The 16371-nt window shown below is 42.7% G+C and overlaps 1 protein-coding gene across 1 annotated transcript in view; it reads right to left on the bottom strand.

Moving 5' to 3' along the window:
• Positions 1 to 16371, bottom strand: part of tenm1 (teneurin transmembrane protein 1) — a gene marked incomplete at both ends in the record, with an annotated part of 178892 nt that overhangs the window by 77136 nt on the left and 85385 nt on the right. The window contains 7 exons of the mRNA XM_080036099.1: positions 492 to 638; positions 904 to 933; positions 1248 to 1433; positions 4228 to 4428; positions 7103 to 7297; positions 9780 to 9881; positions 14766 to 14973. Coding sequence (XP_079892225.1) covers positions 492 to 638; positions 904 to 933; positions 1248 to 1433; positions 4228 to 4428; positions 7103 to 7297; positions 9780 to 9881; positions 14766 to 14973 — 1069 coding nt within the window. The remainder of the gene's footprint in view (positions 1 to 491; positions 639 to 903; positions 934 to 1247; positions 1434 to 4227; positions 4429 to 7102; positions 7298 to 9779; positions 9882 to 14765; positions 14974 to 16371) is intronic.

The following is a 16371-nucleotide window of genomic DNA, read 5'->3' as shown; positions in this document are numbered from 1 at the left end:
TGACACAATCCCCTCACCTGTCGCCAAACACTTCATAACTAAAGAAGCAGACTATTCTACTGTGCTTGCTTCGCTTTATTTAGACTTGTGAAATTTGCCTTGAAAATGCCTATTATCCTAGTAGGTGGTATGCATTTTAGACATTTAGCTGTGATAAGAGAAAATAACAGGCGTGCACACTTGCAAAAATGTGCACTTACACACACACACAAGTACATATTTAATCAATATAATAATGACCAGCAGGACTCAACAGTAGTCTCAGCAGGTCTTGGGTCAGTTCAGAGGGACAAAAGTGGAGGCACAATGAGGCCGAATCTTTGGCAGGGGGGAAAAGGTAAATGGAACGGAATGGACAATATTCTAGAGAGAGAGAGAGAGACAGAGAGAGACAGAGAGAGAGCAATGAAAGAGGTAAGGGAGGGAGAGAGAGGGAGGGAGAGAGAGAGAGAAAAATAGATAGAAAATGATAGATGATATTAGAATGTCACCTCCGTCGTTGTCTGTTCCATCACTGCAGTCAGTTTCCATGACGACGCTGCACCCGGGCCCACTCCATCCTGTCTGGCAGACACAGCGCCAGCCGCTCTGCTCCAGGGTACAGCGCCCGTGCCCGCTGCACAACCCGGGACAGCCGTCTGAAAAAAGGTGCGTTATTTTTTTTAATAATTTTTATAAATATTTAACGTCAATTATCTTAGCAATACAATGAATTATGTAGACAATAATAGTATACATAAACAGTAGTGCAAATGTACAACGAGTAAGTACAAAGGATAAAGCATCTGTCTGAAAAGGAGCGTGCCACCGCCACGTACACAAACACATACGTTTTATGTCATTTGGGAGCATGTTGCAAGGGCTCCTATGTAATGATTTCAACCTTAAATGAAGATATGTTACCTTTTACAACGACATCCAGATCGTGAGTAACTGTGGAGGTGATGGGAGGAAAACAAAGTGAGAATTGTGATAGAGAAAGGAGTTGTAATTGGGAATTGTTCTAACAATGGCAACACCTTTTTATAATAATATCATTTTAATCAGTGTAATCAAAGTATCACAAGGAATAATTAAACGCTCCCAACGGCACACACAGACCAACACACGCACACAGACACACATACCCACACAGACACACACACACACACACACACACACACACACACACACACACACACAGACAGACAGACAGACAGACAGACAGACAGACACACACACACACACACACACACACACTCACTCACCCATGTTACAGTGCTCTCCCTCCCAGCCCGGTTGGCAGACACAGGTCCCGTCGTGGCACTGCCCGTGTTCCTCACAGTGTGGATGGCACGCTCGCTGGTCGCACGCCGCTCCGACCCAGCCCTCCTCACACTGACACACGCCCTCTGAACACACGCCATGGCTGCCACACGGCACCGGGCACAGCTCTGCCCGAAACAGGGGGGAGGGGACATCCGTGAGGAAAAATTCAATTTAATAAAATGTCCAATTCCTTTATTTCACGGACAAGGTATATTAATGAACAAGTTAGATGTAAAAATGTCAGATTGCAGCCATAGACTAATGTCCATCTTGTATCACTTGGCATTGTTGATGTAAAGGAATCATACATAAATGACAATACCCAAGCAATAAAAACAATAACAGTAACAAGTAAGGACTTAGATGTACGCTAGTTTACAAAGACTTGAGGCAGAAGTCACATAAGCTGAACACCAATTGGCAGATTCATAAAACGGTTATAAAAAAGTGTAAAAAATCAAAACGTTTGTAAGTGTGAGAGAAAGAGGGAGTGAGAGGGGAGGAGGGGGGGGGGGCAATAAATTGAGATATTGAGCATTGGATGAGAAGCAAAGGTAAAAGAGGCACAGGGGACAAGGAGAGCAAAATCCAAGTTTGGGGTTGAGTGATCGGATAGAGGTGTGAGAGAGAGAGAGAGAGAGAGAGAAATAGAGAGAGAGAAAGAAAGATAGAGAAAGAGGGAGAGAAACAAGCGGTTAAAACCTATAATAACCTTAGAGACTCAAAAAGTCTTCTTTCTCACAATGCACAATCTTCCCACCTCCTGATAGCCGAGCTCCCTGAAGGAAGGGGAAGAGTGAATAGACTCATAATAACAGCCAAATGATTTGTATTTGCACCTCATATTTAAACTACGGGGACTCCAATTGGGCTCTATTATTCCTCCCTGACATTTTGATCAGATTGGGTTGGGGTATGTTAATAACCCTCTCTCCTGTTCCTCGTCACGCTGTCTGTGTCTCTTCTGATTCCACTACCTTCCTCTCTCTCTTCCAACATCCATTTTGAAAATTGCCTCTTTCTATCTCTGTCTCTCTCTCTCTCAGTCTATTTTTTTTTCTTCCTTTTTCTCTGAGCTCCACACCATCCAAATATCCCCAGCTCTCGGCAGACGCAAAAGCCTCATCCATCAGTAAAGAGAGCAAAGTGCTTCAGGCACACAAAGACTACTTATCCGGCTACAGTAAAAAAAAAAAAAAAAATGAAGTTATTTCAATTTATATATACATAGCATGGAGAGGGGAAGGCAGAAAAAAGTGGATTAAAGTTGGAGAGTTTTTCCAGCTCTATATTAGAATTACATTAGCTTAGCTATGCTTCAACAAGACCAGGGCGGTAGAATTGCAGGGTCCCTTTTGATTAAAAACCCTGCAGGTAGAGAGAGAGAGAGAGTGAGAGAGAGAGAGAGAGAGAGAGAGAGAGAGAGAGAGAGAGGCCACTCATACCACAGATACTCAGCCACGGTCTATCATTATCATGAGGCCCTATCACCATAATAAGGCTTGCATACACCTGGGAGCAGGAGCGAATGTCGACAGCCCTGCTAAATCATGGGCGTTGCATGGTAAAGCGGTTACCCAGGTTACACCAGTGTTAAGTTAGTGTGGTGGAAACGTATAAAAGTCAGCGCTGTAAAGGCTATTTTCCTCTCAAAATTTTTTTCCAGTTCAAGCTGCAAGGACAAGGACACTTGTGTAACACTGTGCACCATTGAGGACTGCATTCTAGAGTTTAAATACCGCAAAATGCACACTTTACTCTATTTACGGTAAAGGTAGCTAACTCGCTGCTTGTTTCTGAGAATATCTCCTCACGATCATGCTATCTGTTCATAATGTGTGTTGGTTGAATTAATGCCAGTGTTAGTACACAGCCTAGGCTCTGTGAATGGGTATGTTGTTAGTTATGGTGGGCCCCCATTTGTTTGTATACCCTTTGTTAACGTACCAGTTTACAGAGCCTATGCTGTATGCGTATAACACAAGATTTTTCATACACATACTCACTGACAAAGGGTGATTTTTGTCTACAAGCCTTCTCCAGAATCGCTGACTCCGTCTTTACTATGGTGAATTCTGCATTCTATATTTTAAAATAACTCAACGCTTTTTCCTTTCATTGCAATCAGTGTAGAATTGCTGGTGGAGTTTACTGGTGCCAAGGTAAGTTTAGGTACTTGCTAACCTAGAAATAAGAAGGTACAATGAGATGCAATAAACATAAGCCAGCTTTTAAATGCCGGGCTGAACGTTCCTCAGAGGAACAGCCTCTGAAAAGCCTTACAGCGAACGAAGAGAATGCTTTTTTCTTTTTCTCGCCTCTGTTTTTTTTCCTTCCTCATTTAGCTGAAGGGGATGTGAGATCTGCGTCTCTGCGTGGGCATGAACATGTGTGCAGGAGCATATGTGTGGTATACAGTGTAAATGCACAGTAAAGTGAGTGCTACTGCAAAGGGTGTGTGTTTGTGTGTGTGTGTGTGTGAGTGTGTGTGTGTGTATGTGTGAGTCGGGGGGGCTTTAGAGTGCTACACGTGAGAGACATGAGGGGAATCTCATTTACGACCAGCATGAAGAGAGTGCAAAAACACACATGCAAACTAACACGCACGCACACACACACACACACACACACACACACACACACACACACACACACACACACACACACACACACACACACACACACACACACACACACACACACACACACACTTGCACACAAAGAGACCGATTTCAGAGAGTGGCTCCAATCCATATTTTTCTCCTCTCGTGTCTATCAAATCCCCAGAAAATAGTATCTGGCAGGAACCATGCGTGCTTTACAAGAACACCGACAAAGTAAGTGATGTGCCAGTGTGTAACAAATGTGCCTGTTGTTTCCCTACGCGAGTGAACATATAATCCCTCCCTGTGTACTTACCGGTGTAGCAGTCTGGGCCTGTCCAGTTGGGCTGGCAGGCGCAGGTGTCTGACTCGGGCAGATAGGTGCCATGTCCCGAACACTGCTCCTGACACGCTGGCAGAGGGTCATCACAGCTCACTCCAGCCCAGCCCGCGGAACACACACACTCCCCACGCACACACACACCATGCCCGCCACACTGGGGGTCCGCACAGTCCACTGTAGGGGGGGGAGGGCAGAGAGAGATAGAGAGAGAGCACAGTATGTATTTACCCACCACAACCTCAGACAGCAATCCACTCCAGGTCTCACATAATGAATACTTACTTTTTTTTTCTTCTTACTGTTGATTATTTCATAGTTCATATTATGAGTCATATTATGCCTTATCATTTGTAGTGTATGTACTATATGCCTATGTATTTATATGGTGGGTTCTGATTGTTCATTTGTTTCATTTGTAATATACAGTATGTAATGCTTTGGCAATACTATTTGTTTTCACATTAGTCATGCCAATAAAGCATGTACAGGACAGGTGCATCTAAAACTATTTGAACAACATGGAAAAGTCCTTTCAAAAGTGAAACATTTATATATTCTAGATTCATTACACAAAGGAAAATATGTCAGGAAATATGTCAGGCCTTCACAGAAATTATTTATAATACAGAAACGTCGACCTTCTGAAAAATTATTTGGACTCTAAATTCATTTCACTTTATGTGAAACAAATGTAGAATTTAAGAAAGTTTCACTTTTTGAATGGAATTACAGAACAAAATGAACTTTTCATTGATATGAAATGTTTTTGAGATGCACTTTTATATATGGGAAGGGGGCGGGGTCTGATTGTTCTCTTTTGTAATTATTTGTAATATACTATGTAATAATGCTTTGGCAATACTTAACTTTTTTCTGCAATAGTCATGCCAATTACGCTTTTTGGAATTTAATTTTGATTTTAAATGAGACACAGAGAGAGGACAAAACGGTAGAGTGAGAACGAGTCAGAGGTGAGTGGGGAGGAGGAGGTATTATTTTTTATTTAATTTTTAATTTTTTTGGGGGGGGAGGGGGGCACCTGCCTCATTATAATCATCAGTTCACCGGGTATGAAAGCAGTGGTCTTTGCATCCCATCCAGAAGTTAACCACCCTAGATACAATCCCTGTATCTGTTCCACAACATTACACTTCATAGGACACTTAGAACTGAGGCTTTGATAAGGGGGTGAATCGGGTTGGTTGATTTGTGTGTGTGTGTGTGTGTATGCTGCTCTTCGCTGTGTTAATGCGCGTGTGTGTGTGTGTGTGTGTGAGTGTGTGTGTGTGTGTGTGTGTGTCTGTTAATTACAGCTCGGAGCGCCAAGCCAAAGCTCAGCAGAGTCTGGGCTCAGCTGAGCTCTTCCGCTCAAGGTCAAACACCTGATTTAGTCTCTACAGGCCCGGTTACCGATGGCAACAGCCCAACGGTCCTTAGGACAGTTGCACCATCAGGTTATGATCAAGTGTAACATCACAATTGTTTTTAAATATCACACACAGCTTTGTTTGTTTGGGCTAATTTATTGGATGGTTTTACCACAGGGACAGATGCAAGCGGAGGATCAGTTGAAAAGGCCCACAACTGGTGTCCTGCACAACTGTATGTAAACACAGCTACTGTACCTGAACTAGCTGAATTTATTTTTTTACATTTTCTTTATTCAAACCATTTTTCACTCTCTCTGCTTACCTTATTTATGATGTACTCACAACAACACATTATATAACAAATATGCAGTATATACACCTACGTAAAGTCAGTGAATTAACTCTGCAAGCAGCATTTGTTAAAATTTTTCTGAAAAAAAAAGAAAAGTCACAGTGACTTAGCTTCTAGCACTTCCTGTTTGCCCTGTCATCATGGATTCACAGACAGCAATCTGCTTTTGATAAAACATTTAAATAGAAATGAAATCTTATGAGGAGTGTGTCTTTCATAGAAAATGTAGGTGGATTTATTGACATATCCCTTTATTTGAATAACCAATGCAAATGGCATCCATTAGCATCTGAGTTCAAAATTCATAATTAAAGATGCATTGATCGATTACTGCCCACTTTGGGGTGATTAAACAAGCATAAAACACAACTCTGACATTATCAATTTAAACAGTTATTTTGGCCAAAGTGTTAGCAAGCCAACCTATAAATAGACAAATGAGTCTATGTGCACATCCAGCAGACACGTAGCATCATTAGCATTCATTATGAGTCGTGTTTCTGTCCAACCTGATTAATGCAAGTCCAATATTCACTCTGGTTTTAGCTCTGTTTTTGGTTTCCACTAATTCTTGAGGTAAATATCTGTCTGTATAGCTGATCAATGCTCCACTGTGTTCACTATCGAGTCCATTACTTAGTCTGTGTGACGCTTGGTTGCTGGGGCCGGCACAGATGCAGCAGCTGCAAACTGGTGGCAGAACTGCTGGATGTAACAAGAAAAAAAAACTGAAACAATGATGCATGTTTCCCCTTTTAAATAGTTATTTTGAGAGTTTTCCATTATCCAGACTGACGGTCTAAGGATAGAGGTTGTCATATGCTATACAGATTGTAACAGTCTTTGAGACACATTTTGTGATTTTGGGGCTATAAAAAAACCAAACTGACTGATTGAACGAGGTCTTCGGAGCTGCATTTGTCACTACAAGGGACTACTGTCAAATGAAAGGTACAGTCATTTGATCCATTGTCAAAGTAACACAATGTATAATTTTGCAGCTTTAAATGCAAAGCTTACCTTATTCAAAAATAGCAAAATATCTGTAAATGTCTTTAAAAGTGTTAGTTTGATGTGACAGTAAGAGGTGTGTGTCTTTTTTAGCGAGTGTTCTAAGACGTCTTACCTTGTTCACAGTTGACCCCCTTGTAGGCGGCGCTACATATGCAGATTCCCTGGATGCAGGAGCCGTGGTTGGAGCAGGTTGGGTCGATGCACTGACCTTCCTCCACGTTACACTCTGCTCCCTTCCACCCGGCCAGGCACACACACCTTCCCTTCTCATACACCCCGTTACCGCTGCACAACACCGGGCACGAATCTGCAACGGGTCACAAACACAGATATTACACCTATACAGAATGTACTCAGTAGCACACACGCGCACACATGCATGCACGCCGAATGCACACACACACACACACACACACACACACACACACACACACACACACACACACACACACACACACACACACACACACACAGTGCTGCAGTATATTAGCAGGGAAACGCAGTAACCTACTGTGAGTGGGGCCTCGCTCTCTTATCTCAGCTAGTGCGCGGATTCAGCAAATCCTCAAACAGCCTCTGTCCCTCCCTCTCTTTTCTCTTTCTTTTACACACACACACACACACACACACACACACACACACACACACACACACACACACACACACACACACACACACACACACACACACACACACACACACACACACACACACAGTCTTACTCCAGCTTATCCCTCACACAGTTTCAATTTACTCAAGCACCACCTGAGCCTGGCTACCAAGGCAACCCTGGAATTGTAGAAAATCCCCCCCCTAACGTCACCCCACTCGCTCCGAACAGGCCGTGAAAACAATCGTGAAAAAGGAAGATTAGGAAAGAGAGCATTAGGGGGGTTTATAGACTGACTGCTGGAAAAGCTAGAGCCGTATATACCCATGCAAAGAGATGGAGAGCTACTGTGGCTAATGTAATGACAGCCTAGGTAGAATAAAGTCAGTGAGTGTGTACTGATGACACACACTGACAGTTACAGCCCCACCTTCCCTCCCCACCAGCGCTCATCACAGCTGGAGGATGTATGGCAGTTTCCAGACTTCAAATGGATTAGAAAGACGATCCAGAACCAACAGCTTTTTTTTTTTTTTTTTTTTCCCGGGAGGGGATAATTTGCAGTGCGAATTTTGCGAGAGCGGGCATGTGTTATGTGTTTGTTTGATGCTTTGTTAAAAAATCTAACACTCCCGTATAGCCCACGGTAATAAATTGACACTTCACTTTTTTATTTTTTTATTTATTTATTTTTACAACTCTTGCCAAAACTCGCTGTCAAACTTTTCAAACGGAGGAATAATATAGCGCCAGCAAATGGGCAAAGATGAGAGGAAGGAAATGAATAAATGATGAGCGTAAATAAATCATGGGGATGTGACATCACATCAGCTGTTTCACTACACAATGAGACGGATACAATGCTGCGATAAATTAAAGGACAGATGGAAGGGAGACGACACAGAAAAGGATACACAAACATATGAAATAGAGGTAGAGGAGTGTAAGAGACGGGTAATACTCTCAGCAAAGCCCATGAAAAGACCAAGAAACCAATAATGATTTCACAAGTATTGCTCATTCCTCAGTGCACATAGCAGTCCATTGTTGCCTGAAAAAACCCTTTAAAACACATCAATGGGCCACAGTGTTGCATTGGATGACATGTTCTTTCCATCTTGATGAACATGGCCTTTGAAGTTTGAAAAAAATAATAATTGTCAATCGCACATACTGTTAATTCTCCAATAAGGGTTGGTCAAATAATAGCCTTGAATGGACTGTAGGCTCCATAAACAGGAACACACTGAAAAACATTACCCGAACTGCATATTTAAGGATCTTTATGTATATTTAATCAGCACCATTCGTTTCCTACTCACTCAGCTGCCGCTCTGAGACATAATATTTTCATCCACTAATTAATTTTGGTTCCTTCCACTCACACACACACACACACACACACACACACACACACACACACACACACACACACACACACACACACACACACACACACACACACACACACACACACACACACACACACACACACACACACACACACACACACACACACACACACTTCAACTGCAGATGTTTCAAATTAACATCTGCAGGAGGGATCAGGAGTGGCCCCCCTTGAGTTGCTAAAAGGCTTTTTTTAATGTGAAACATATGTGTAGGAAGTGTTATTTACAATAATTGAAATGTCCCTTTTCTGTTGACGAAGAGAAAGACGCAGCAGAGAGTATACGCCTGACTCTGCAGGTGTACTAATGGAATTGGTGCGGTGTGAAATTTAAATTATATACTGATAGTATCAAGACCAAAGCATATTGGGAGGAAGTGTTGTGAAAGCGGTAGAGCTTTTACTAGCACATGGTTCCAGGAGGTATAATAAAGATATGTTTGTTGTTGCAGACAATTTTCTAAAGGATAGGACCGGTTCTTTCTTCAGTATCAGAGCTAAAGAAATGTCCTGCCATTATTTGAGAATGTATGGTGCCAAGTCCAAATGGTCCCAAAGCTGTAGTAACGGCTGAAAATGCATTTTTCTCCACTCCTTTTTGAGTAACATCTGTTGAAACCACTCCAACTCTAGATCTCAAATTGAAACAATACGTCTGTGATAAGTTTAAGAAGAACAAAAAAAAAGATTGTAGCAGTGAATTGGATTGGAGTTTTTCCAATAAAATTATATTACACCAGACTTATCCTTTATCCCGATATCTCTTACCTTTGGCACAGTCCGGACCCAAGAAGCCAGCGAAGCAGTGGCAGTGTCCAGCCACACACTCTCCGTTTCCATTACAGTCGGTGGAGCAACCATCCATTGAGTCTGCACACAACCACACACACACACAAAACCACACACACACACACAAAGAGAGAGAGATTCACAAATCAGACAAAAGATAAAACTTGAAAATATTCCACATGTAACTCCAGAAGCTGGCGTGGCCCTCCCACTGTTATTGAATGAGAGACTTGATAAGCAATGGATGGCTCCCCAGACTCCCAGGGCTATATTAGATTAGTCTGATCCAGCTGCTATCACTCCCTGGGGAACAGCCAAGCACTCACTTACACTCAGTAGCCCGCTAAGCACATTAAACTGCATTACAGGTTGGAAAACACACTGTGCGCAAATTTACAAAACATCAAGGCTTAATCAACAAACTGTTTACAAGGGGTGGGCCGTTTGGAACGAGATGGAACGACATCAAATCGGACGATGTGAGTGCACACAAGTTAGTGTGCGAACGGTTTAAAACTGCGTCGCTACAGTACATACACAAAGATCAATGGGATATGCTTCTGCCTACTAGCGCTTTGTATCATCTGGGTTTGGTGTGTGTTTCGGCATGTCTTTCTGTAGGCTACATGCATGCGTTTAATCATATTCCTCCATCGGACTTCAATTAGTTGCCTTCCTTTCAACCGCTACCGTTTTTTCTCCCATGTCCATCACTTTCATATCTCGTTCTGCGGGTACAGACAACTGGCAAAGACAGTTAACGAGTTAAACAACTTCAAGAGGAGAGGCACCGAGAGGCTGTCATGTGCTGCTGGTTGTCTTTGCTGCTGTGGCGAGCTCTCTCTATCTCTAGCTGGATAGAGTAATTAAAATGGGTGTCAGAGGGTGTCATCCTTTATTTGACCCTGTGCCGTCCTGCCCGCTCCCCTCAGGACACACAGATTGACTCCGGAGGCAAAACCTCTGCAGTCCCTAGGAACGCTCTGTTCAGGGAGCATGGATGACAAATACTCCCGTGGCGTGGGAGAGATACACACACACACACGCACACACACACACACACACACACACACACATGCACACACACACACACACACACACACACACAAACATACATACACACACAAGCAGACACACACACATACATAGACACAAATGTACACACACACACACAGAAATACACATGCACACACAGGAACACACACACATGCTGACACACACACACAAACACACATGCACACCCCACGTGCATACACATGCACACACATGAGACAGAGACAAACCCAAGCAGAGACCCACATACATCTACGCCCACACACGCGCGGACAGACGACACGCACGCACACACACACACACACACACACACACACACACACACACACACACAGTTATTATGTGTCACCCGCCTCAGAGGAGTGTGTGACACATGCTAATGAGACAGGCCCTTCCAGTATCGCCGGCAGCACACAGCGTTATCCCCCCCACAGCAGCGCATCGCTACGGAAAACCAAAGTCATTTTCACCTCCATCACCTGTCATCCTCACACTGATGGAGAGAAGGAGTGGCAATCATCTTTTTCCTCCGACACAGTCAGAAGGACCCACACACAAACCTCTCTCTCTCTTTCTATCTATCTCTTGAAAGAAAAAAAAACACCTCATATACAAGAATTGCAATATTGTATTTGGCACCTGACACATGCAATGAACAAAAAACTCTGGCGGAAGGTCGCGGAGTTCCTTTTAATCCACAGCGGTAGGAGTATCTAGGGGGGAGTGATCAGTCAGCTAGCTCAAGGTGCTGGAAGGTGCAGGCTTGTCACGGTGATATAAGCACATCCGCAATCTTTCAGGTCAATGTCCAAACTATAAAAATCTTCAGGTAATTAACAGGTAATGTATGGTGAGCCATGTCTTTATTTGCTACAGTAAATATATATATATATATTTATAATAGTGGGTGTAGGTGTGTGAGGATGTGCTTGTGTGTGCAGGTGTGTCTGTGTGTGTGTGTGTGTGTGTGTGTGTGTGTGTGTGTGTGTCTGTGTGTCTGCGTGCATGCATGTGTGTGTGCAAATCCCTGAGACACCCGCCGCTCTGTTCTTTCCACTGACTAAACCCTTTTCCAGTTAGGAATCACTCATGCCATAAGTTATTGCAGTTAACTGCTAATATAAAATAGGTGCTTCCAGCCAAGTGATCTGATTGGTCAAATAAGCATTCCAATTGTACTTTATGAGGCCGTAAAGTTCCAGCCATGCTTTATGACCCTTGAGCTTTATGAAATTATGAGGAAAAAAATGAATTGACTGCTCAGCTAACTAGAAGTATCCAACCGTTAGCTAATCACTTTATTTTATTTTATTATTTATTTATTTTGCAGCAATTTTGTTCAAAGTTTGAGGTAGCTACACAGAACTTTTACTCACTTACTGTTTTTGGTCATTGTGTGTACTACTGGAGTAATATTATACAGGACGTGTAATGGCAGCTGAAGTATTGGCAATTATGCATAATTAATAGGCCTGCATGCTTTTTCTGCCTAGGTACAGGCTGAGTAGAATGAAAGAAAATGGTGCTGGAGTGGAAGTGGCAAAACGCCAGAGAGCTTTTTCCTGGGTCGCTTATAGATGTCAATGACAAGTGGAGGCGGAAAAGAGGTTTTCAGTGCATCTGCTAGTGTTTTGTTTTGTGTAAAAAATGGGACAATATGTTTTGAGAATTGAATTTGAATTCCACATAATGACCCCGCTTTACACGTTACAGTCAGAATCACTGAGAAATGACTGTGGAGTGTAGCCGTGCATAGGGTACATATCAGCATACATTACAGTATATATATCAGCATTCGTGCCGACAATTTTCTGTCCTACTCAGCAGCAGCACTGAGTTAAGACGTAACTGTAGCTGTGTGTGTGTGTGTGTGTGTGTGTGTGTGTGTGTGTGTGTGTGTGTGTGTGTGTGTGTGTGTGGTGTGCGTGTGTGTGGGTGTGGGTGTGTGTGAGTCTGTATATGAGTCTGTATATGAGCGAGTGTGTGCCCCCGAGATGGTCTTTGAATGGCTGACAGAACAACATAATATCTTGTGACTGGTAGAGGTCGGTTAGCATCTGACCAAACACAGGTAGCTTTGATTGTCTTCCCACACCTTACTTCTGTGTTTTTTTATTTTTTTTATTCTTATGCGCAATGGCAATATTGATTTTTCTCTCTGACAGTGTTCCCTGTCTCATCTAATCACATACCTCATTATTGCTGCCAGCAGTGTTTAACTAAAACATGTCTTATGTACTGTGCGTCTCTTCGTTTCTGTGGAAACGGGCATATTTCTGCATCGTTTCAGTGCATTCTTTTTATATACTTCTGCTGTCCTCACATACTCCTTCTTGTCATACTCATACACTGTATTGATTTTTTTTATTCTATTCTATTTTATTTATTTATTTCCATGACAGCCTTTTGCTATTCTCCTTATTTATACTCTCTTGTTTCCTTGTATCCAGTTACTATTCGCTGCGGAAAAGCTCCATTTCCCGACAGAGATCATCTCATTTCTCCCTCATCTTCCCATAAAGCCCCACTCTGGGCTACTGCTGCATTGTCTGTTATTGGAATTTATTGCGCTGTAGCTCAATGGGTTTCCTGCCTCCAAAACAATGCCGTTTGTAACTCCTCGTTAGCGGTGTAAATGGCCAGCCAAATGAACTTTGACATCAATACGTTCATATTATTTTCTCCGCTCCTTTCAAAACAAAAGCCCCTTGATTAATTATTTGAGAAGTGGAAATAAAGGGTTCTGTTATGAACCCATCTGTCGGGTCTAGATTTGGATTGGTTATTGAAGGAGGGAATGGAATCGTTAACTCTTTGTAAACACTGCTGTTTCCTGTTTAGAAAAACTAAATATGCGACTCAAAAATAGGCTTGGTATATTCCAGACTTTTGCACAGAGAGTCAACACATGTTTGACAGGCTCTGAAACGAAATCTGTGTTCAGCTGTCACACGCTGCCAGTCATTACATAAAGGACTCTGTCAATATGACGATGAAAAAGAATGTCTACAGCGCAATGTTTTGGTTGCTACGGAGCTGTTTAATGATTGGCTTACAGCTTGGGCTTTTTGAGAGGTTGGGTGATACACATATTTAGCATAGAAAACATTGGGAAAAGCCTTCTAATCATTGACTGAATTGCATAAAACTAAATAATGCATGGCTTAGTTAGCGAGACAAACATCTCCAAAATGGAGTCCGTGTTTTCATTGAGTGCTTCTCATTATATCCGTTCATTACATTGCATGCTCGGTAATTGCCGTATTACCTGTCTGCTGCTATACGTATAAATTATCAAGTCTCTCCACCCCAATTGATGTTACCAAGCTACCCACATTTTCCAACACTCTCCCTCTGTCATTTCAACACTGTATTCTCTTAAGGAGATACTGGACAAAGTGGGTGTGAGAAAAAAAAAAAACTGCCCTGTTAATTATCCACTTGTCTATATTCAGCCACGTATCTCCTGCATTATTCACATCCTTCAATTTACACCGCGCTATCCGTGTGTGTCATAGCAATGAGCTGCAGTTAGCAAAAGCCCTGTCGTTACTACAGGAGCTGTCCTCCCCTTTCTAATGGCTGTATTTTAGCCATGCCGATCTCACACTTATAACAGGAAAGGGAAAAAGTTCCTTTAAATTTCAATGAGTTTTCAAAACCACCGTCAGCTGTGTCCTTATGGTATTTTCGCATATCGACAGATGAAAGGGGATAGAGAGGGACAAAGGAGCCTAGCAACAACCCTGAGATACCCACAGTGAAAAAAAAAAGAATGCACAGGTAATACATTTTCATAACTTCAAAAGGAAACACAAAATATTCACGCACCAGGAACATCGGAAGGACAGGGGAATATAAAGAAAGCAAAAAGCAAACCCATTTCAGTGAATGTGTCATTAATGTGCTCACCTATGGGAGTGCTGTGGAGTAAGACTTGCTCCAGGTTGCGTCCGTCGTTGTACAGAGCCAGGTGCCAGGTGCCGGGGTCCATGTATTCTATGAAGCCGGTTTCTTGGAGGCCGCTGAGCAGAAGGCCTTTGGGAGCTTTGGCAGTTAAGACGGGATCAGTCAGGGATCGGGGCAGAGCTTTCCCATCCAACAGCTTCACAAAGTCGAACTGGAAAAACAAAAACAACAACAATGAGACAACAACAAGACGGTCTCATCCAATTAGTATGACTGCAAGCCAGGAACCTGAATTCCCCAAACCTGCATAAATGCAAAACGTACATTCGCAAGCCTTTTTTTTTTTTTTTTACTTTGCTTTGTGCACTGGTGTGTGGCTGTTGTGTGAATCTGGGAATTGATTGCTATTGGAGAGGTGTGTGCATATGTGAAAGTTGGGGGAATAGCATTAGATGTGGATATCAGATGCAAATTGTGAACAAGGAAGTCAACAACATGGAGCTGTCCTCTCTTATATGTCAGTCTTCGTCTTGTCCGTGTATTTTCTCATTATTAGCTCTATGTTGTGTTACGAAATGATGCTGTTGTGTGTGAATAGCCTTTGACTTACAATGTCTTACTGTGTGTGTATTATTCATAATGTATTTGTAATATGTATAATGTACTGTACATTCATTTTTGCATTGTCCTATTGTAAAGATAGTATGAAGGACCGCAGGAAGAAAATGAGGATCCTAAATACACAAACCAAAAACCAAAAGGGAACTCGTCGAATGAGTTCTCCACATGTTCCTGTTTCAACAACTAGACGTGCTGTTAGTAGCATGGGCACACTTTACCACCCAGCTTTTTTGAAAAGGGAAAACTTTTATTTCATTTGTCTAAACTGCTCTGTGTTTCCTTCCACCCTCCCTCCCTTCTTCACACCCTTCCTCCCTTCTTCACTCCCTCCCTCCCTCCCTTCTTCACTCCCTCCCTCCCTCCCTTCTTCCTCTTCATCCTAAAACCTCCTTGAACTACCGAGCACTTGCCGAGTCTTCAGTCCCCCTGAGGGCCGCGTGTCACACTAGTGTCAAACAACGCTAATTAGACCTCTCCGTGCAGACGAGAGCAGCCTTTCACTGATGTTAAAAATCAAAATGACTCAGTATGTGTGGTAATTTTGTCCGTTTGCGTGCCTTCCCCGCATGGCACAATGCTGTTCTTACACAGTGTTCGACGTGTGTGTGTGTGTGTGTGTGTGTGTGTGTGTGTGTGTGCGTGTGCTTGTGTGTGTGTTTTGTCTCTTAAAATGTGTCTGAGAGCTTCACTTCATCCACACTAAGCGGACTAAATCGATAACTACTGTTTACCGTGTGAAAATGACTTTGCGACCACACTGTTGTATGTTGTTTTCTTGTGAAGGACTAGCCCTGCGTTCCAATACCCGTTCAACATGCCCTCGATCACTTGCCTTAGGCACTCGCCCTCCTCCTTTTATTTTCCGGTAGACTGTATGCTTTTAGGGACATCGCGGCTACCCACAGGACAAATATATATATATATATATAAATACTATATTCCAAAACGCCTCAATCAGCATCCTATTTCCATAGGAACAATCCAGTGA

This window comes from Ammodytes marinus (genome assembly GCF_949987685.1).
Source record: "Ammodytes marinus genome assembly, chromosome: 10".
NCBI classification, from domain to species: Eukaryota; Metazoa; Chordata; class Actinopteri; order Uranoscopiformes; family Ammodytidae; genus Ammodytes; species Ammodytes marinus.
This window is presented reverse-complemented; position numbering and strand designations above follow the sequence as displayed.